Source organism: Populus euphratica, unplaced genomic scaffold, assembly GCF_000495115.2.
Source record: "Populus euphratica unplaced genomic scaffold, PopEup_1.0 scaffold22.1, whole genome shotgun sequence".
Lineage (NCBI taxonomy): Eukaryota > Viridiplantae > Streptophyta > Magnoliopsida > Malpighiales > Salicaceae > Populus > Populus euphratica.
This window is the reverse complement of record NW_011499863.1, coordinates 1,314,997-1,337,729: the sequence shown is the minus strand read 5'-3', so window position 1 is coordinate 1,337,729 and position 22,733 is coordinate 1,314,997. Positions and strand designations below refer to the sequence as shown.

Below are 22,733 nucleotides of genomic sequence, written 5' to 3'. Positions count from 1 at the left end.
TATTGACCGAGTTTGTTTCATTTAAAATCTAGACCTGTAACTAGTATGAAGTAAACTGGTCAGCTTGCCAAGTCAACTTATAACTCAAGTGAATTGGGAAAAACTTGATAGAGATTTTTTTTATATTTTTTAATTGTTTATTAACTCATTTCAAAGTTTACTATATAAATACTAAAATAATATTTTATTTTTGTATTGTGGAATTTGAAGTCCTTTTATTATCTAAACTTTATATTCTTTTAATGTGAGATATTTTTTTATTTAAATACTTCAACTTAGAAAAACAAGATAATATCTTTTCAATGTAGGATAATAAATATTTTAAAATAATCTTTTAAACTTAATTGTTTACAAAATATATAGCTTATATTTATATAAATTATTTTTTAATTTTTTCATAAAAATATTAAAACATTAAATATATATTTTTCTAATTTTTCTGAGTTGACTCGAGTCAACCTTTATAACTCGGGACCTGACCCTTTAGCTAGATCAACTCCTAGACCCGCTTTGATAACTATGGTTGCTATGAAATTATATCTTTAAAGAATACAATTAAAAAGAAATAAAGTAATGTACTTGGTTAAAAAATTAAAAAAAATAAATCACCCTTGTTTTATTTTGTTCGGGAGATCCTTTTAAAAAGTATTGATTTTTTTGTTATGTATTTAATTTTTGAACTAATTTTTTTTATTCATCTATGGTTTTATTTTTATCTTTTATATAGATAAATTATGTTTTTGAAAATAAAAAATATTTATTTTTAGATGATATTCTTAATATATATAGTCTTATTTGTTATTTTTCTATTCTTATTTTATTCAATCAATTTAGTATTTTATTTTTTAGATATCATTAATGATTTTTTATTAATTTATTAACATACATAATTCCTAGTTTATTTAATTACATGTGCACATAAATTTTTTGATTTGTCGTATTTTTTGAACTATCAAAATATATTGAAAAAAATTGCATAAATAATTTTTTTTAAAAAATAAAAATATTTAATCTGTAGTGAAGCACATATCATATCTTCTTTTAATTAATTAATTTAAAATTATTTTTGTTTATTCTTACCTTTTGGTTATAGTAAAGTATTTCATTACCTTTAGATACAAAACTGAGATTTACAAAAGTGGAATGAAAATGAAATATACCAGGCTTGACTGAAACAAATCAAAGATTTTGGATGAAAATAAAAAAGATATATATATATAAACCCCGAGAAGCAATAATTAATTGAGATATAATTATGGATATTCTTGTTTATTAATTAATGATAGCATTAATAATGCTATAATATATGATAGCCATTTACACAAGGGGGTATTTATTATCTGTTGTTTGTTTTCTAAATTACAACGGCTATTCAATGTTTCCACTCTGTCTTTATTAAAACGGATCGATTGCATTGCAATAATCTGCATATATGATTCTTTTTTACATTTGTTAAAATACAGTTCAACAACTTTGATTTCTTTTCTGTATTTTTGTCTCATTTTCCCATGCTTTAATTAGAGCTTCATGAATTTCCACTTCAAAAATTGAATCTAATTTTTTTTTTTTTTTTTTAAACAAACCTCACGTACTTGAAAATTCAATATATTAAACGAACCTCACGTACTTGAAAATTCAATATATATATTTTTTTTAATACAAGCATGAAATTGGGTTTGCTACTAATTATGAGTTCTTCCTTACCATAACATCAAAGTATGCTAAATCTTGCAAAATTCCCTCATGAAAATTAACATGAATTTGTCATCCGTTTCATTACATTTTGTCCATTAGCTATTACCTAGAACCATTACAACCTTTGTGAAAAAAAGAAAGGAAAGAAGCTTTACAACCATACAAGTCAGTGTACTCTAAAACCATGTCCTCTAACCCTGTATAAATATGCTTGCTTCTTTGCTATCAGGTCATCAGAATTTACAATGATCTCACATAACCATAAACCACAAAGTTTATGGCATGCTTGCCGAAATGAAGACAAAAATGGTGTGACCAAGAAGGGTGGTCGTGGCAATGATAACATCGGATCACTCATAAATCAATTTCGTCAAGAATCTCATAAATCTCTTGATCTTAATTATCCAATGTTAGAACCAGCTCCACCTTCTCGACCTTGTTTCGAATGGCATGACTTTTTCCACAAGGAGGTAAAGCAGCATGGTGTTTTCTTAATTTTATGAACTGATTTTTATTATTGCTAATTTTTTTGCACTTTCCTTTTCTTATTCTCCAGTTTAATTAATTCTTATCCGGAGAAGAAGTTTTATTTTTCTATTTGGAGCGTGTTTGTTTACGTGTTTCAAAATAAAAAAAATTGTTTTGATTGTTTTTTAAAATAAAAAAAATTGTTCCGATTGTTTTTTATTTGAATCGCGGCGCAAAAAAAAAAACATAAATAAAGGATTAAGGGTGATGCATTATATATATCGATTCTGATCTTATTTATTTATTTGAAGATCGGAATGAGATTTGAGGAGAAGGAAAGAAATGGAAGATGCTTTCCCATAATGGCACAAGAAGGAGAGAGTCCAGGTATTGATTTGAGCCTCAGGCTCTCACTGCCAGGATTGCAGCACCAACAGGACGAAGCATCAAAACAAGTTGGGATCTCATCAAGCCAACGTTCTTGTATGATAATAGACATGAACTCAATGAACAGAACCGACATAACCAAGGTACCTTCACTGGTTTTGATGGGCTGTGCACGTTGCCTCATTTATGTCATGGTTTCTGAGGTAGATCCCAAATGTCCAAAATGCAAGAGAACCGTTTTGGTTGATGTGTTTCGTCACAGGCCAGCAAAGAAGCCAAGGAGGTGTTAGTGTATACATGCATGCTATCTGGCCATGCTTTTGAGTTGGGTTTTGTAGTGGGGGAGGCATCGTGCCATCTTTTGTTTTTTTGCAGCTTTGGGGTGGGTGGGGTTTTGAGCCTGCGTTGTTGTGCTCTCCATATTTCCTATAAGAGGAGATAATAATAATAATTAAGAATCCTTTGTGTTCTTCCAAAAGTGTGAATGATTAGCATTAGTTTTTATGGCTAGTTGGTGTTCTTAGATTAGTTTTTGTATATCCAAAATCTGAAATTAATTCTACTCTTTTTGGATGTGATTAAAAAATACCCATCCACCACCTTAAAATTTAAGTATATATTAGAATTCCTCAAATTATAATTAAACTGTTGTAGCAAGGAAATATCACACCATTTATTCATGGTAAGCATAATTCTACTTAGCCCAAGATTTAACCTAGGTTAGAGTTCAGTCCAGTATTTTTTAAATTAACTCGAATTTATCATAAAATTTTATATTATTTCAAGTAAAAATTAAAAGAGAAGATGTGATAAGTTGAGTATAAATAATATTAGCAGTTGAAGTTTTAAAGAGTATTTGAAAATGCAGACCAATTTGTATTTTAAAAATTTTAAATTTTTTTATATTTTGAATCGAAAAATAATTTTTAAAAAATAAAAAAATTTTGGATCAAAAAATAATTTTTAAAAAATAAAAAAGATATCATTTTGATACATTTTGATATAAAAAATATTTTAAAAGGCAATCAAAATCATACTCCTAGACATCCCCTCTATTTTGATATAAAAAATATTTTAAAAGACAATCAAAATCATACTCCTAGACATCCCCTTAAAAGCTTGTGTGGTAGAAGATTATAAAGTATAATTATTCTCATTAACAAGTTACCAAATTAATTAGACATGTTCTCACGGAAAAAAAAACTATATCCAAAGCTATATTAGTATAATCCATATTTGTTTTAAAAGAAGGACCTGCACTAATATAAAATATATGATTTTAGTAAACCTTTAATTAGTCCCATCTTATTGATTCTGGTTTCGTATAAGAATCTTCTCAATCACATCTCTTGTTTATCTAGAGCTCCTCAATTGGAAAAATCTCTACCAGTTTTTCATAAAATAACATGAAGATTTCTCAAAAAATGAATACTTAATTTTATCGCATAAGTCATGCCCTTTAAGCAGTAATTACACTAATAGATATGGATAAGAGAATTCAATTGAATAATGTATAAAACTTTGGATAATGGATACAATAATGTTTTAGTACTTTAAACATAATTTGAGCATTTTACTTCCTCATATAATTTAAGAATTATGTTCTTGGCACACAAGACGAATGAAAATTCAGTCAAGATAAGATATGCTATCTAAGTTTTTGTACGTATAAGCAATTCTAATCCCCTTGAATAACATAGAACGGTTCTCCATTTAAAGAAGCTCAAGACTTAGCATGCTGTCTGGTTATGTTTTGGAGTTGGGATTTTGTTAAGACGGCTTGGGCTCGAGTCCAGAGCCTATCAACTTAACTTATTAGACCCATTTAAGTTTAATAACTATATATTAATTCAATTAATTTTCATATTCATATACAATCATTAAGAAATTCTTAAATTAACATCATCTCAACTTTTCACTTAAAATGATATAATCTTAGGTTAATCATTAACTCAGATCTTTCAACTGGGTCACAGATTTGTTATTTAGTTCATGAGTTCTAAACAATATAAAGGGCCTGAATCATGGGCTTGAGCCCATCAACGCTCACACAGCAACACACTTGGTTCCTTCAATCTCCCAACCTAAAAAACTGTACATGTTGATCTCTCTTTTCTCTGTTTTACGGCATGGATATTATTTAATGAAAAAAATAAAATGCTAAAATCAATTTTTTTTTTAAATGTATATTTTAACTGATTGTCGTGGTTCGGAGACATGTTCAGATATTTTAATTATCCCACTTGGTTTTGAAAAACCAAACTAGTTGAAGAACAAAGAAGGGGAAGGGGAAAAAAAAAGAACATTCTTGTCAGCAAATCCTATCCCTTGTGTTCTTGGCAGTTGGCACACAAACAGAACAGAACTGAATCTGGACAAGAGTGCGTACAATGTATAATTATTGTAGGATTAAGTTCAATATTCCACATTTTAAAAAAGTGCGTTAATTGAAGGTGTTGGAACATTAATTGCAATTAATTAATTAATCACTTTTGCATCTCATAATAATAAAGTTTAAAAGGAGTGCCATGCATGGATATAATGCATCACGATCGTTATCATGTTCCATGTAAGACAATTCAAATAAGTGATATTAAAGACAACTTGGTACGTGGTTGGTTCGAATTGTATTTTAAATTAATCTAAGTTAATATATTCTAACACTATTTTACTGATTCTTGCACTTCCACCAAAATAGCCTATTGACTCTTCATCTTCTTTCCATTAATGCCTAGCTTCATCCATTTGTATTTCAATTGCTACTGTGCTCTGAGGAAAACCCTGAAATACAATTGCTTCATTTTTTTTTTCCGAACATTTATTATGAGCTATTTGAAGTTGGTGCTACAAAATTAATCACAAGTTAATAGGAATTGATCTCGTCTAATACTTAATTTAGGTATAGTTTGAATGCCCCTAAGGGCATTTCATTGACACTAGTGTTTTTTCCCATCAAATCAGAGTGATTTGACAATCAAAAACACAGTTCTTCTTTCACTAATGTTATATATATATATATATTATTCCCAAGCTCCGTTATCAAAAAAAATTCATAACCAAATTCTTGAAATCGCCATGCAGTTTTATTAGATAAAAAAATAAACATGATATATATCTCACACTTTTCGATGGAAAACATTACTAGTAAAAAAAAACATATAAATCATTGAATTAATAAAGCTTATTGTTAATTATGATTTAATGACTCCTGATTATTTTAAGAATTGTTTTTGAAATGTTAGTATTTTTATTGCCTCATAAACAATTTTTTTCTGGGAAATATTTAAGGAGTACATATTAGCATTACATTCTTTTTTTTTTTAATTGTTATTAGCTGGTAACCGTATTAGATGTCCATCTTAATGCATTTTGTCCCAAGCTCCGTTATATAAAAAAATAAAAATTCATAACCAAATTCTTGAAATCGTCATACATTTTTATTAAATAAAAAAATAGACATGATATATATCTCACATTTTTCGATGGAAAACATTACTAGTAAAAAAAAACATATAAATCATTGAATTAATAAAGCTTATTGTTAATTATGATTTAATGACTCCTGATTATTTTAAGAATTTTTTTAAAAAAATGTTTAGTATTTTTATTGCCTCATAAAAAATTTTTTTCTGGGAAATATTTAAGGAGTACATATTAGCATTACATTCTTCTTTTTTCTTTCTTTTTTTAATTATTATTAGCTGGTAACCATATTAGATGTCCATCTTAATGCATTTTGTAATATATCATGCACGACGTGCAGCGTCATCTCACAAATACGTAGGACCCAATGTTTCACAATCTTCTCAATTATCAAACTAAACGATTTTTTTTAAAAATAAAATAAAATAATGAGGGTCAACGTAGCATGTGTTTTCCACATAGATGCCTGCCCAAAGCCAATAATGAATCGGTAGATAGGAGACAAACCAGTTCATCTACAATCTCCTCCTCCTCCTCCTCCTGAACTGATCACAATAACAACTGCGAACCCAATGATCTACTGATTCCAGCACGAACCATTCAAATCGCACGAGAAGAGATTGGTTTTTTTAAAAAAAAAATTATAAGAAAAGAGAAGTGTGATTTTTAAAAAAAAAAAATTATAAGAAAAGAGAAGTGGATGTAAATATTTGTGAAGGATTCTCCTATAATGAAATATGTCACAATTTATTGTTTTCAAAATTAAGACTATGATATGATTGTTGAACTAATTCAAGTTATTTTTTTAGAAAAAAACTTGATTGATTGGATAAAAAAAACTGGAGTTAACCTTTCTATGTAAAATTTGGCTTTCAACTCCTTGTTTTTTATTTTAATTTTTTTTATCCAAACTACACTATTTTGATAATTAAATTATTTTTTTGAATGTTAGGGGCTGTATATGCCTTGCTAGGGGTGGTGTTCTACCACTACGGTGGCAAGTACAAAAACATTCAAATTCAATCCAAGCCCATTTCTTGAAAAGTTCCTCTCTAAAAGCTCCTCATCAACATTGAGATCTGTAACTCTCAAGAAAAGAAAAAAGAAAAAGGGAAAAAGAGAGATAAGAAAAGAACATTGATTCTCTAACGACCCACTGACAAGATAGCTAACTGTTGTTTCTCACCCAAAATATAGATTACAAGAAAACTATGTGAGCTTTTTCTTATTTCGCTTTTGTTCTTCATCTTATGGCAGTTACAAGCCGCGTAGGACCACTGTTATAAAAAAAACGTGTTTTCTACTAGTAAAATTATATGATTTTATACATCATAATAAATAATAAATAGATAAACATATGAAATTAAATTAAAAATTTTAAAATTAAAGATAGATAAACATGTGAAATTAAATTAAAAATTTTAAAATTAAAAAAATTCAAGTAAAACTTGCATAAAATCAGCCCAACTTGTTAAAATTAGTAAAACCACACCAAATTCACGAGGTGGCTAAAAAAATTTGAAATCCTGACTTCATTTCCTGATTTCATTACGCACAACACTCCATGTATTCATAAGAATGCCATAAATTGTAAAATGAAGCTACTGATCCTTTCTAATGATCGAATGCCATAAATTCATATTCTCCTCGTTCAAATCACTTGCAAACTAAAAAAAAAATAAAAACATAATAGCAGTTGCTTGTTAAATTTTAAAATCAAAAGAAGGGTTTTTTTTCTTTCCATACCTAGGTAACATATCCTTCTTCGACACCACCAAACTCTCTGTGATTATCTGATCAGTAAATTAATTACATGAATGTTCTTCATGATTTTTTAAAGAACAACATAATATCATTTTAATAAATAAAAAATTAACCCATGACATATAAATTGGTAAAAAAAATCCAAAAAAAGGTTCTTTTCCGAATTAAATTTCAAGCCAGGTCTGATAATTATCGTTTAAACAACAACATGCCTTTTCTTTTCATGAAAAAGAAGTCGGATGCCTTCTAAGTAACCCTAGCGGGCGAGCCAATTTTGATCCGGTCGATGGTACGGCTCTATTCACATTTATAGTGTGCCTCATTAACCCGCTCATTTTGTTTTTTTTTTTTTTTAAAAAGAAAGAAGTCACATGAATTTTGCCTCATTTAATTTTTCAATCCCATTTCTCCTTTTCCAAATGAAGTTCCTAATGTATTTTGTCTCTTTCAATTACTGTAATAATTAAAAACAGGTCCCTCGACAAAGTATATGATACCATCACGTGGTTCACGGCGAAAGAACAACCAAGCCTACTTCCTCACTTACGCAATATATCATGCCTAATTAGGGCTTTCTCATTCAAGTAGACTTTATGCCATCTAGTTTTGCCGCGTTTGCAAACGTAATTAAAATTATATTTTTTATAAAAAAATATTTTTTATGTTATCAAATTATTTTGATTTACTGAGTTCAAAATTAATTTTTAAAAATAAAAAATATATTATTTTAATGAATTTCTAAACAAAAAAAAATACTTATAACCATAATCACCATCATAATTACAAATAAACTCTTTGTCTGCTAAGAGAATCTAACTCTCTTCATAATTTGTCTAGCTAAATTAATTTTATTTAATTTTTTGAATAATTGGTTTAAGTGTCATTTTCAATTCGAGTTTAAAGAAAGAGCTTGTTAAAAAAAAAAATATATATTCTTTCACAACCCTCTAACTAGACTCTATAATGAGCTGGAAGAGATGTTCTCTAGTAACTAGGTTGACCTATAATGCCAAAACCGAGTTTTATAACAATATTTTTGAGAGAAAATTAACAGGAGCTTGGAAGAGATGGGTTATGAAAGGGATAGGAAAATTATGGGACAGAATAACATCAACAAAACAATTCACGGGAGCTCCATTTATTATATAAATGGAAGCTTTTGAACGTAAAGAAGCTGTGTTATGTTTAGTTGCTGTGAGGAGACATTTAATATCACGTTCAATTATGCAACTCAGAATTTAATACTCACATGATCACAGGCCCTACCTGTCCCATTTCCTTTTCATCTTCCCCTACTCCTCTTCGCATTAATAGCAAACCAAAAAGCCTATAGATCTCTTACAACTTCCTCTGATCACATTAATAGCAAACCAAAAAGCCTATAGATCATCTCTTTCTAGTGTTTGAGATCAAGAGAGCAAGAAATATGAAGATACCAACACTCTTCAAGGGCAAAGAAACAGAGCATACATGGCAAAAATGGCCTTCATGCAAGCACCCAAAGACCCTTTCTTTCAGGGCTGGAGATGATGTTATCAAGACCGTAAACTCAGTCTTCTTTGATTCTTCTGAAGGGGTTGAAACACCAGAGTCATGGTTCACTGACTCGTCAGAAACTACAAGCTTCTCAGCTGAGTCGGAGGACTACGACGGGGAGTCATTGGAGGTTGTTGTACGTGGGGTGAGATCAGAAAGATTGTTTTTTGAGCCTGGTGACACAAACTCAATACTAGAAGAGGCAAAAACTGGAGGGTTTCCATTCAAAGAAAGTGTAGAGCTAGCAATGGAGTCCGAAAACCCATATGTTGATTTTAGAAGGTCAATGGAGGAGATGGTGGAGTCTCATGGACTTAAAGATTGGGATTGTTTAGAGGAGTTATTGGGGTGGTATTTGAAGGTCAATGGGAAGAAGAATCATGGGTATATAGTTGGGGCATTTGTCGATCTACTTTGTGGGATTGCGGCTGCTCCTTGTTCTGATTCTACCTCTTCGTCTTCATCTCCTCTATGTTCATTGTAAGGGCGTAATGAGATGGATGAAGAAGAACAGATGGTATCGTCTTAGCTTTCATGATTCCAGTTTTGCTTATATTAGCAGGATCTAAGAAAAACAAAATGAGATTAGAGCTTCTTTTCGTGTACATTAATTACTATGATGATTATGAAATCTCTCCCCTTCTTGAAAATGGCAAGAAATATTAGAATTTGAAGGCTCTGCCTCTTGTTCTCTGCCTGTGAATCTCCAGCTAGGTTCAAGGAGAATCGTTGAAAGAACGTGAGATTATTGTTGCAAATGAACCGTGACTACACTATCTAGATGGCTAATCTAACGTTTAATGCAGACATCGGGTGATAGAATGATCTTCTTTAATAGAGGAGTTCTGGTAATCTGACCCGTTAAAAGAAGCCACCTAAAATGGTGTGTTTGACCGAACATACAACAGTCTACGAAATTAGCTAAACTGCATTGCAAATGCGAGCTATCGATTTCCTCAAGAACTGCTAGCTAAACCTACACGCAATGCATTGACATCATCAACCAGATTTTAACCCATTATGTGAACAGTATATGAAACTGCAGTGGAACGTTTAATAGATTTGTTCATATACCTCTTTCACATGTCAACATTTAAAAAGAAGTTCTATAGAAGGTCAGAGGTTGTTTTCATCTTTTTGAATGCACACGTTACGTTGCTCCATTTTTTTTTATTTCATCAAAAAAGGGTAAAAAAAAAAATTGAAACGCAAGGAGTTGTCATGGAAATTGATAGAAATACAAATGACTTCGATAAAAAAGAAAAAGCTGTGTCCTTGTAAGAGACTAGTCTCGAATATATTCTATGGTTTCCTCTTCCCCTGTTCATAGCGAAGGCATTCTCAAATCTTGGGTTACCATATAAGATTGGACAAAGTGAAGTGGAGAACCCATCGAATATTTTCCACTGTTGTTTCAATAAACAAGAATCCCTTATGATATAAACAAGAAATGGATACAGTGAAGATAGAAGACACATGCCTCCTTGTATTTTAGGTTTTGAAAGTACAATCAAGTACGTTTTTGTCTCTTTTACAAATGTTTCACCTCTTCTTTTTTACTAAAGACACTAATCAAACACAACCTTATATATTATCAAAGTGAGAACTACAAGAAAACGAGATTCGTGAGTTCTACTACTTTGTATGACTGACAGCATGACCATCCAAAGTCCACTTGAAGACACTGAAAGCTGTAGCTCTGAAAACGTAGAGATTTATACAAAGTAGAACAAGCGATTAGCTGCTGCACTTTAGCAAGAACTGCTGAACTGGTATCATCTGCCTCATGCGAATTCCAAGACATTTTTGTAAAGCTAAGGTCCTTGTAAGCATCCTCAGATCTGCTGATTCAACTCTTAATTAAATCAAGTATCATTGTGTATCTCTAAATTCCTCCCTCCCTCCCTCCATCTTCATAGTCATTAAAGATCACCAGCTTATGATATGACTGACATCTCATGATAGAACCTTAACATATCAATGTGGCTGCATTCCTCTGATTGTCTAAACTACAGATTTCATCACTCCCTTTTCAGATTAGACCAGGGAGGCTATAATATTTTCCTTCTTTTGTTACACTAGATAGAAATTTCCTGGGATACAAGGCTTCTAAGAAATTCCCGTGTCTTCAATACAATGAAAAGCCAAATTCCTAAGCTAGTAAAAGCAACTTCAGAGTTCAGACCATCTTAACAAGCCTAAAATGACAAAATTATGCAACACAAGCAAGTTGTTCCTTAACTCCTATCAATAATCATTATGGAAATCACTTAAGGAAGCACCTTATTGAAGCATCGAGTTCCACAGCCAACATCAAGTGCAGAGATCGCTGTCCTCTAATGCAAAGTTCCCTGGCACTTCGTCAGACTCTTGTTAAATTTTGATGAAGATATTGTTGCATTGGGCATCCTTCACTGACATATGTAAGAATTCCCCCAATGCAACCATATCTTATCCAAAATTATGATCCCTCTTGTGATATATCCACGACAATCTCAAGTGAGCAGCCAAATTGCTTGTAAGAATTCACCTTATATATCTTCATCACTTGTGAAATTTGAATTCTGGGACGTATCAGAGGCACAATTATGCAGGTATCACTGCCACTGGCAACACCCAGTTTCTCAATTCAGTCTCTTCATGTTCCACAGCTCAATATTCCTGACAGTTTATAGGCAACCAGACAATTGGATCGTGTGTACATGCAACCCTAAACTGCAAGTGAAGAACACATAAACAAGCCAATCTCATGTGTATATACCCGAAACCCTTCTTTTAAAGGGCAACACAAGAACCATACAAATTGAAACATGATAACGAGACGCGAAGAACATAACAAAAAAGCATTCCAAAACATCATTCATCAGCAGATATATTTGACACTCAATAGCATGCATTTCAGGCAGATGCAGATTACTACTGCATACTTGTCCAAGAATTGATAAAGAAAGATAAAAAAACAACTAGAGAGACAAAGAAAAATTATCACAGCATATTCCGTGTCTATAACTTGGACATGATTCCAAGCTCAACTAGCAATAACTAGCTGATCCATTATAAAACCGAGTCCATAGATTAAACTAATTAATTTTTAATCGATTCAATAATCCAATAAAAAAAGTATATTTGGGTTGTTCTAACCTTTTTTTTTTTTTTAACTTAATCTGCTCAGTAAACATATCAATTCCAGCCCATTTAGGACATACAATTTGTTTACCTCCACTATTTTGTAAGGAATTCAATGTTTTAAGCCCACGGTCAAAATAGCAAAATCGAATGCAGGAGCATGTTCATCACACAAATAATAAAAAGAAACAAACTCTGACACTAATTCAATCCAAGAAATCAAACCCATGTTAGTTCAGACAAATTCACAAAAGATACAACCCAAAAAAGTCATAAATTTTGGAGATCAGTAGCTATGGTTTTGAAATCTGTGAGACAGAGAGGACCCGATACTGACATGGTTTTGCTGGATACCACCTATCAACTATCTGTGGTACCTTTTATGTCACCATCCCTGATATTTATGAGTCTTCTCAATTTAATCCCTATTTTCTAAAATCCCCTTAAATATTTAATGTTTATTCCGATACTTGAGATATGTAAAACGGAAAAAAGATATTTTATGCAATCTTAGGCAATGAAACATGCTCATCAAGATACTTAAATCATGGGGAATAATCTATTGTCAAATCCTTGAATTGCATATATTTTTTACCGCATTCCCTTGATAAGAGTTTTAGGGGGGTTTCTGAAAAGTATTCTTAGTTTAGAGGTAAGTTGAACTTCTTTACTTTTTCACGATGTCACCAACATGTCACCGGCTTGTCGTTTGAGTTTATCCTGACAATTTTGTTTGACTAGTTGACCGTTTTGCCGTTTCGTTTCAGACAGACGGGGTCTAACTCGAGTCACTATTATATTTTGTTTGTATCTACTATGCTACCCTTGCTAGGCCTAGACTGTGTTGAAAGCCTTCCATGCATCAGCTCTGGTTCTGCCTATGTGCATTTTTATCCAGTGCTAGCTTCAAGGAGGAACTACGATGACTAATTAAGCAATGCATCAACAACAAGAACATGGGATTGATAGAAGCATGCTATTAGCTATAAGTCTGCATGCAGATGAAACATTCTGTCAGCCAAGGATTTCTTATTCAAGTGACAATTAGCTAGGTAGGAGCTTGGCAGGGGAAAGAGCTATAGCTCGAGAGAAGTGCAATGTGATATCTAGTGCAAGCCTGATCCAGGGAAAACTCAAACGAGTACTCCAATGCTATATATTGTGGAAAATAGAGTGGAATTTTGTGATGACCATATCCAATTCCGTGGAAGAGAGGTGGGATTCCAACAAGTATGATTAATGTTCTATACATCAATATTATATAAGCATGAGACTGTAACAACAGTACTACCCCTGCATCCCAGAAAAGAAGATAATTGGAGATTAGCTAATTATTGAAGGGCTCCTATAGGGTCATGGTCTAAATCAAGAACTTGATTTGAAATGAAGGCCCTCATCAAAGCCAACTTTATGGGCGGGGAGGAGGGTAAGGAATGTTTTTTACATAGATTTCATACAATCTGTTCAAGGAAAATAGAAGTTTGTGGCCATCCATTACTCAATCATCAAAGGCATTATTCCTCTTCTTTGATAAGAGAGCAAAGTAAAGCGCTACTACAGTTCCCAATTCCCTTCAGACAGGCAGTCCTCTCTTCTTTACTTCAGCTTCTTGGTATTGGTGGATTTGCCTTTCCTTTTCTTTTTGCCCTTTCTCTTTTTTCCTTTTCTTTTTTCATTATCTACTTTTGAGCCTATTCTTCCATCCTTTAATAACGTATATAGTACATAATGCATCAGTCATTATATATATATATTATTTAACAAAACAAAGTGATTATTCCATTCATAGTCCTTAAAGCTTAGTGCTTTGCAAAATGTTGATATAATTTATAGCTCCCACAATATAGAGACACCAACCTTTTTTTTTTTTAATCCACTAACCTTTATATGATGAGAGAAAGAGAAAGTTGGATATCACATGCAAAGCACTTTCACATACAAAGACTAAAATCTTGCCTCACTAGCAAGAAAAGCACAATCCCATAGCCCATAATATCTACACTTGCCACACCTCTTCCCTCACAAGCAAAATATAAACCGGCAGATAGCTGCTTTCTTCATATATATTGGAAGCTTGACTGAGAGTTTACCTAAGAAATTCCTTATATACTACTATACTTCTCTTGTTATCCACACATGAAGCCAAAACCTCTTTGAACGATCATCTAGTTTTCCTTCATCTAGTTAGATATTTCTGAAACTTCGTATCATTACATAAGTGAACATTCAAAACCAGAGAAATATGAGGGCAGGAATTTGCAGTGTACAGCAGGCCCTTACTCCCGAGGCTGTTAGTTTAGTGAAACAAGCAGTTGGTCTTGCTAGGCGGCGAGGCCATGCTCAAGTCACTCCTCTTCATGTAGCAAGCACAATGCTTGCTTCCTCTACTGGTCTTCTCAGAAGGGCTTGCCTTCAATCCTACTCTCATCCTCTTCAATGCAAAGCTCTAGAGCTCTGCTTCAATGTGGCGCTTAATCGCCTCCCTGCGTCCACTTCTAGTGCCCTATTAGGCCCTCACTCCTCATACCCTTCCCTCTCCAATGCCTTGGTTGCGGCCTTTAAGCGTGCTCAGGCTCACCAACGGCGAGGGTCCATCGAAAACCAGCAACAGCCCATTTTAGCTTTGAAAATTGAGATAGAACAGCTCATCATCTCAATCCTAGATGATCCTAGTGTTAGTAGAGTCATGAGGGAGGCTGGTTTCTCCAGTACTCAAGTGAAAAACAAGGTAGAACAAACTGTTTCTTTGGAGATTTGTCCTCAAAGTTCTGTTACTGTCAGCTGTCAGCCCAAAGAAATCATCAAACCTCAAGTTCTTAGCGCTAGTGTGTCTCAATCTCTACCTTTCAGTCAGTTTGGAATCATGCACAGCAAACCATTTGATCAAGTAAGGAATGATGATGTAATGAGTGTCTTAAACACATTGGTGGGCAAAAAAAGAAACACTATCATCACAGGAGAGTGCCTGGCTACTGCTGAGAGCGTAGTTAGGGGAGTGAAGGACAAGTTTGAGAGAGGGGAAGTTTCTGGGGATTTGAGGTCTGTGAGGTTCAAAAACCTTCCTCTTTTCTCTTTCAGAAGTCTTTCCAAAGAGGAACTTGAACAGAAGCTAATGGAGCTTAGGTGCATTGTGAAGAGCTATATAAGCACTGGGGTGGTTTTATATCTGGGTGATCTCAAATGGATAGCTGATTTTTGGTCAAGCTATGGTGAGCAAAGGAGAAGCTACTACTGCACTGTAGATCACATAATCATGGAGCTCAAAAGATTAGTTCATGGATTCAGTGAAACAGGAAGGTTGTGGCTTATGGGGATCGCTACTTTCCAAACTTACATGAAGTGTAAAGCAGGCCACCCTTCTCTAGAGACCATGTGGGAACTTAATCCTGTAACAATTCCAGTTGGGAGCCTGAACCTAAGTCTCAAACTCGATAGGTAAGTTCTTAAATTTTAATTAAAGTGCTATTTCAAGCTCATCTGCTTATCGTTTCCCCATTAGTACTAATCTTTCTGTTCTTTACTTTCTTTCAGTGATTCACAATCTCATCAATCCAGAAGCAAGGCATCTTTGAATGGGTCCAGTTGGCCACTGCTTGAATCTAGAGTTGATAACCACTCAACTTGCTGGACAGATTACTCTGTCAACTTCAATAAAGAAGCTCAAAGCCTAGTAGGTAGGACCCATAACAAGGAATCCACTTCTAGCGTTACTATTTCTAGCAATTCAAGCTTGCCCTTATGGCTCCAGCAGTGCAAAGAAACTGAAAGAAATACAACCAATGACCAGGTGCTTATTTTACATAAACTTCGAAGTTTATAATGAATCTTGGCTACATCAATAGTACTTCAATTAAATTAACACTCCTTGCACTTGGAACTTGTTTAGCAGGAATATCTATGCAATAAAGGGATTTCTCTTTTTGGTTCAGTCCACAAACAGTCCTACTATCCTGAGAAAACCATCAAATTTGCTTCGTCTCCTCCTTCACCGAATTCATTCTCCTCGCAAGAGCGCAACACCGACTCACAACAGACACACCTAAGTTGGCCAGTGATTTTTGAACATAAACAGTTTGAAAAGGAGGACCAGATTTGGATTTCAGAATGCAGCAATGAAGGTTATGAAAGCAGTTTGAGAAATGATCCCAAACCCGACCTTCTGTCAAATCCCAACTCTAGTCCAAATTCAGCTTCTTCAAGTGAAGCAATGGATGATATGGAGGGTGTCCAAAGCTTCAAGGAGTTCAATGACTACAACTTGAAGAATCTACGTAGTGGCTTGGAGAAGAAGGTTCCATGGCAGAAGGATATCATTCCTGAAATTGCAACCACTATCCTTGAGTGCAGGTCTGGAATGAGGAAAAGGAAAGGAAAGTTGAATCACATAGAAGACAAAGCAGAAACTTGGCTGTTTTTCTTAGGTGTTGATTTTGAAGGCAAAGAAAAGATTGCAAGGGAGCTAGCTAGACTAATTTTTGGCTCTCAAAGCAACTTTGTCTCGATTGGTTTGAGTAATTTCTCCTCATCAAGAGCTGATTGTATCGAAGAATCCAAAAACAAGAGGGCAAGAGATGAGTTGGGTTGCAGTTATCTTGAGAGACTTGGCCTAGCTTTGAATGAAAATCCTCGTCGCGTATTCTTCATGGAAGATGTGGATCAAGTTGACAACTGTTCTCAAAAGGGTATCAAGCAAGCAATTGAAAATGGAAATGTAACACTTCCTGATGGTGAAAAAGTCCCTCTTAAGGATGCCATTATTATTCTCAGCTGTGAAAGCTTCTGTTCGGTGTCCAGAGCATGTTCTCCTCCAAGAAGGCAAAAACCTGGTGACAATCATGAAGACAAGGAAGATGAGGATGTCATGGAGGAGAAAAGTCTAGTTCTTTCACTTGACCTGAATATTTCCTTTGGCGATAATGGAGATGATCAATGTTCACTTGCAGAATATGGGATTTTAGAATCTGTGGATAGGCACGTTGTTTTCAAAATTCAAGAATTAAGTTAGGGGGGGTATATCTGTTAGATCTTTAATATTGAAGGACCTTTCTTTCTTTTATCTTCTTTTTTTTTTTGGTTTTTTTTTTTATTTATGTGGGGAGAGAAAGATTAAACTAACAAAGGGGAAAAAGAAAAATTCTTTTCTGATCTTACATGGAGAAGGGATTTGACAGGATTTAGGCACTTAGCTAAGTAAGGCTTTGCTGTATATTTATGTCTTTTTATTTCTTAACTTGATGTTACATACTGCAAATCTAATCATGGTTTTCCTCCAAGATTTCATTCTTTGTCCAAGTTAGGCAATCTTCCATGCAAATTTATATTCTATATCATCTTAAATTGCCTTTATACTGATCTTATAGTTCCAGTAATGATAAACATATATGGTGATTAAGGGCTCATTTGTGGTGAAACTGCGATTCAAGTAAAAAAATAATGCTTTTTTAGCTTGAAACGCAGAGACAAAACACTAAGACTTAACTAGTAATAAAAAAATTTGTCGAAAATCAAAAGCTTAGATTCATAGCTTCAAGGTTATGCAAAGGAGTGGCTACTTTGAAAGAGAAACAAGGAAAAAAATCTTCCATGGGAAACAACCATAAAAAAGTGAGCACTAATCATCAACCAAAAAGAGGATCAGCACAAAAACAAGAAGCATCTAATCTTTAGACCATAAAGAAGTTTTCACTTTGGAATCCCAAAAAGGAAGATCTTTTTTAAGACTTTATGGGACCATGTTTGAAGAATTAATTTGTTATTATATATATATATATATATGGTGATAATTATATTAATTAACAAGCTATACACCTGAAGAACAAATTATGGGACCTTGCCAGCTCCTCACCATTCAAATGTAGACTTTTATCTTTCCTTTTCTCTAGTTCTAACTTATCCAGCCACGTAGCTGACTGATTAATCTAAAATTGTTTTGAGTTTATTCTGCTGAATATCTCACGCATGCTATATATTTAGCAACTGGTAACTAGCTTGAAAGGAGCGGTCCAAGCCACCCTATCAGGTGGTATAAGCACCAAAAGAGGAGGAATATAGCTAGGTTTAGATTTTGGTTCTTGCATGTTGTTCTTGAAGATTTTGTTCAAACTTCAGAGGTACCATTTTGTTAACAAAAAGGGGAATAAGCTTTGTCTTTCAGAAAGCTCTATACCTTCCTCTACTTGTAAGAAACCAAAAGACTCATAAATATAAGCTCTTTACACCTCCCCAGAGAATCATAGCATGAGTACTAACTAACCTTGACTAAACTACAAAAAGTAGCCAGCCTATGCTTTCCATTCTTTTGTAAGCTTTAGAACATAAAATCAAACAAGGAAAGCAATGGCTTAAGTATTCCAAAATGTGGAACTCACCCTGCTTTACTCATCTCCAACTGTCATGTTCTTACTTGAGTAAGACAAAAGAAGAGAGGAGAACAAAGGGAAAAGGAAAAAAGAAAAGGAATACCGGCAAAAAGATCAGAAAATTTTAATATTATCTCATGTAACCAATAACACTATTTTCTTACACTATGGGTTTAGTCTAAGAGATAAGTACACTTCACGGCATCATGATAGTAAATAGGTTGGAACCAATCCTTATTCAACAGCAGCCCCAGAAAAATTTTAAGAACTACTCCACTTTGTCGATGATAATGGGTAGCCTTAGCCACTTGAAGACAAGGCCTCGAGCTTTGTTCCCATTAAGGGATAAATGGTTAAAAGATTTGAGCACGAAGTCATGAGAAGTCATGATAGCAACTTCCATGAATGATTGATGTTTTTAACCAAGAAATCTTATGGGATGTTGTCAAATTGCACGAAAAGCTTGTGTGGCTTGCCGGGAGATTGAGCATTGAGTCTATGACCAACAGAGACCTGGTAATTATAAACAACGGCTAGGCCGGTGGGTCAATAATATAGACCTGTCCACTTTTTATATAATTTTTATTAAAAAACAAAAAATTTAACTCATCGAATAGTGGTTTAATCTAGCCAACCCACGACTCCAACCTTTAACTAGTTCTTGTAGCCATGCTTATAAGCTCCGCAAACATCCTAATTCTTCCTCTTCCTCCTTTTCTTTTGAATTTCTGTTAATCTTTAAAGAAACATATCTAGACATGTTTTTTATTGCACTTATCATGTTCGCACGCTTGTAATTAACAATATATCATACCCCAGAAGACTTTGAGAACAATAACAAACATCTTTCAGAAAACGTTGATTTTCTGGTCTCTTTCTTCCTGAGGGGATGATTGTTTCTTGCATATTCTTCGGGACCTTTTCGTCAATCGTTTCAGACACCCTTAATCCACTACAATTCATGTTTATCCGACATGAAGAAAACATTCTCTTGGACAAAATAGTCAGATGACGACCAGCTCAGACTTAGTCAGCTGTTTTCCAAACTCACCTTAAGTCTACTTCAGTGGCTGCCGCAATTCAAATTCTGAGCCTTCTAGCAGCTGTTGCATGGTTTAGTGACAGAATCCTTTGACCTTTGTAGCATCTAACTAAATACCCATTTAAGCACTAATATAAATATTAATGAGTTTTTAACAAGACAGTGATATTCTTCAAGGTCCTAATCTATGTATTGTTAATCAACCTCAGTAAAATATCAAGTTTAACAACATTTAGGTCTTGATCAATGTATCATTAATCACAAGGTTGTTATAGCTTGTTTTATGTTCATGGTATGATGAGGTGGGGGCAGAACTGCATGATCTTAATTTGTTTTATATTTTTCTTGAAGTTTTATGATAACACAAGATAATGGATCAAAAACAAAGTCATTAAGTTAGGTCGATGACTTAAACCTAGGATTATAATTTGAATAGATTAATCCAAGATAATCTAAAACAATGTTAATTTAAAAAATATATATAAAAAAATAAATTAAATTTTAACCAGATTGACCGGTTAATGATTTAATTCATCAAATCAATCGAGTGCATGTTCTATTAATTTTCAAATCTTAGATTACCGAGTGATAACTTGCACCGATTTAATAAGAATGTCCAAAAGGTTTTGTGAGATGAATTATACTAGCCGTTATCCTTGTATAATCTGAGAACATGAACGGGAAATCATCGCAAGTGATAAAAAGGAACGGGAAAAAGAAATACAAAAGCATGAACCCACTGATGTATTCTTTTTAGGGTCATTAGGGCATAAAGTATTCAAAATGCACACACTTTTCAAGGGCATTACTTCTCACATCTTTTATCTTTCATATACTGCAATAGCCGTGTCTCATCGAGGACAGCTTCCACGCCTCAAGCTTTTGATTTTGAGAGAAGGAGTGGAGCCCTTTGCCAAAAAAGAATGGCAAGGAGACAAAGTTTCCACACCTTAATACTTTTGCAGTCTTTGGAAAAAGAAAGGTAGCTAGCTAAAATGGCTGTTCTTATTTAAGGTCACCATGTACATAAAGCTCCTTCTTTCTCATGTAAGAGAGTTTTGCATGAAAGTAAGGGAATTCTTGGATCTGAAACTCCAATAACAAGTGTATAATTGAACTCCGACAAAGAAAAAAGCTTTATCATAGAATCACCTATCTTTCACTCTCTCCTTAACTGCTGCAGCTATGCCTGAAGAACCCTATAGTCTTGGATCCTTCACTCATCATTCTCACATGATAATGGGAGGAGAGAGAGCAACTAGGCTTTAGGCTTATTGTGGGGTTATAAATAAATCTCAAAGGCAAAGCAGCATGGAAAGACCAGTCAAAAAGAGGCTCCGGCGTGAAATTTAACGAGAGAATGTTAGATATGGTTTTGGATATTCGATATGTTTTTTCGCTTTCAATCATTGTTTGATTTTGTCTTTGAGAATCTTGGAGAGATATATAGATCATAGCTTTCAATCATTATGGACAAGATTGATCGATCCTAGTTCTGTTGTTTTTATAGCTTTCTTGGCTATTTAGATTTTCTTTTTTAGTTAGATTTTAGATTATAGGGTTTTAATCTGAAGAGTTAGAGTTCCGAGAGTACATAAGAGTTTTTTCTAGATTTTTTTTTTTTTAACTTTGCAGCTTGAGAATTCTAGTGCTGTATAACATGGCATTTGCACGTTATATTAAAGGAAAAAATAAACATTTATAAAGCAGCAGCTATGAACAGGAAAAAACACATCTACCGTCTAGCCCATCGAGATTCAACAAAAAGAAGAACAGCTGGAAATGACGATATATATGGCAATCAAAGTTAAAGCCTAAAATTAAGGTCCTCTCTTCACACAAAAATATGATAAAAAATATGATGAGAGAGTAACCATCTAAGTAGTGATCAAGTGGTAAAGATTTAGGAATAAGAGGTTTGTTTCTTCTATAATCTCAGGTTCAAGTTCTTGATTGCTCATATGATGGTCACTTACTCTCTTCACACAAAAATATGATGGGAGAGTAATTATCTAAGTGGTGGTTAAGTGGTAAAGATTTGGGAATAAAAGGTTTGCTTCTTCTATGATTTTAGGTTCGAGTTCTTGATTGCTCATGATGCGTGTAAACTAGCCTGAACATCCATATTAATAAAAAAAAAAAATGATGAGAGAATTTTACCAGAAAATAGTTGGTGGTCACTGGAGGCTTACATGATCGTTAACTTCAGAATCCGTAGAATTAGTCGTAATGCGTGTAAACTAGCTCGAACATTCACATTAATAAAAAAAAAAGATATGATAAGAGAATTTTACCAGAAAATAGTTGGTGGTACAGGTGACAAGCACACATCCAATGACTTCAACATCTGGACTTGAAATATTGTCAGAGGTGGTCAATTAAGTTAAAGGGGTAGATCCCATGCTTCAGTCTCATCTCTCTGTCGATCCATCACTGATATCTAAGCAAAAATTTGAAAGGTTAATTGTGTGGTTTGCGCAGGTATGCTTGTGATCAATTTATTTCTGGTGAACTGCAATCAATGTGGTCATAAGCAAACAACATAACTTCCTCTCATACTTCACCTCCTTCCCTTTTCCCTCTCTGTTATTGTGGCTGCCCAGCCCTGTTATGAGTCGATGATTAGTAAGATACCATTTGGCGAACTTGTTGGGAAAAAACCACCTTTACCGCTACTGTTACATGTCTGTATGTTCGTGAGTGTAGTAAATATTATTTTTAAAATATTTTTTATTTAAAAATATATTAAAATAATATTTTTTTCACTTTTTAAAATTCATTTCTGATATCAAAATAATAAAAAAATGTTAGCTCGAAGGTTTAAAAAATAAAAAAATTCTCAAAAATGCAGTTGTACTGCAATGCCAAACTAATATAAAGAAGGAAAAGTAAACTTCATTAAGAGAAATCATACGTAAATGTAGTACGAACAG

At 33.5% G+C, this 22,733-nt stretch overlaps 1 protein-coding gene and 1 pseudogene across 2 annotated transcripts; both read left to right on the top strand.

The window, feature by feature from the left end:
- The first annotated feature begins 9,118 nt into the window (after window positions 1-9,118).
- On the top strand, window positions 9,119-10,078 carry LOC105125429 (transcription repressor OFP13-like; annotated as a pseudogene).
- A 4,246-nt stretch (window positions 10,079-14,324) lies between these two features.
- LOC105125428 (uncharacterized) lies at window positions 14,325-17,674 on the top strand. 2 transcript variants are annotated; one of them, XM_011025859.1, is made up of 3 exons: window positions 14,325-15,834; window positions 15,931-16,186; window positions 16,289-17,674. In XM_011025859.1, exons 1-3 carry the CDS (start codon window positions 14,642-14,644, stop codon window positions 17,402-17,404), a joined length of 2,565 nt encoding a protein of 854 aa, XP_011024161.1. In that variant the 5' UTR covers window positions 14,325-14,641; the 3' UTR covers window positions 17,405-17,674. The 2 variants fall into 2 exon arrangements, with proteins under 2 accessions (XP_011024161.1, XP_011024160.1); XM_011025858.1 differs by having other exon boundaries at window positions 16,286-17,674.
- The last annotated feature ends 5,059 nt before the right edge of the window (window positions 17,675-22,733 follow it).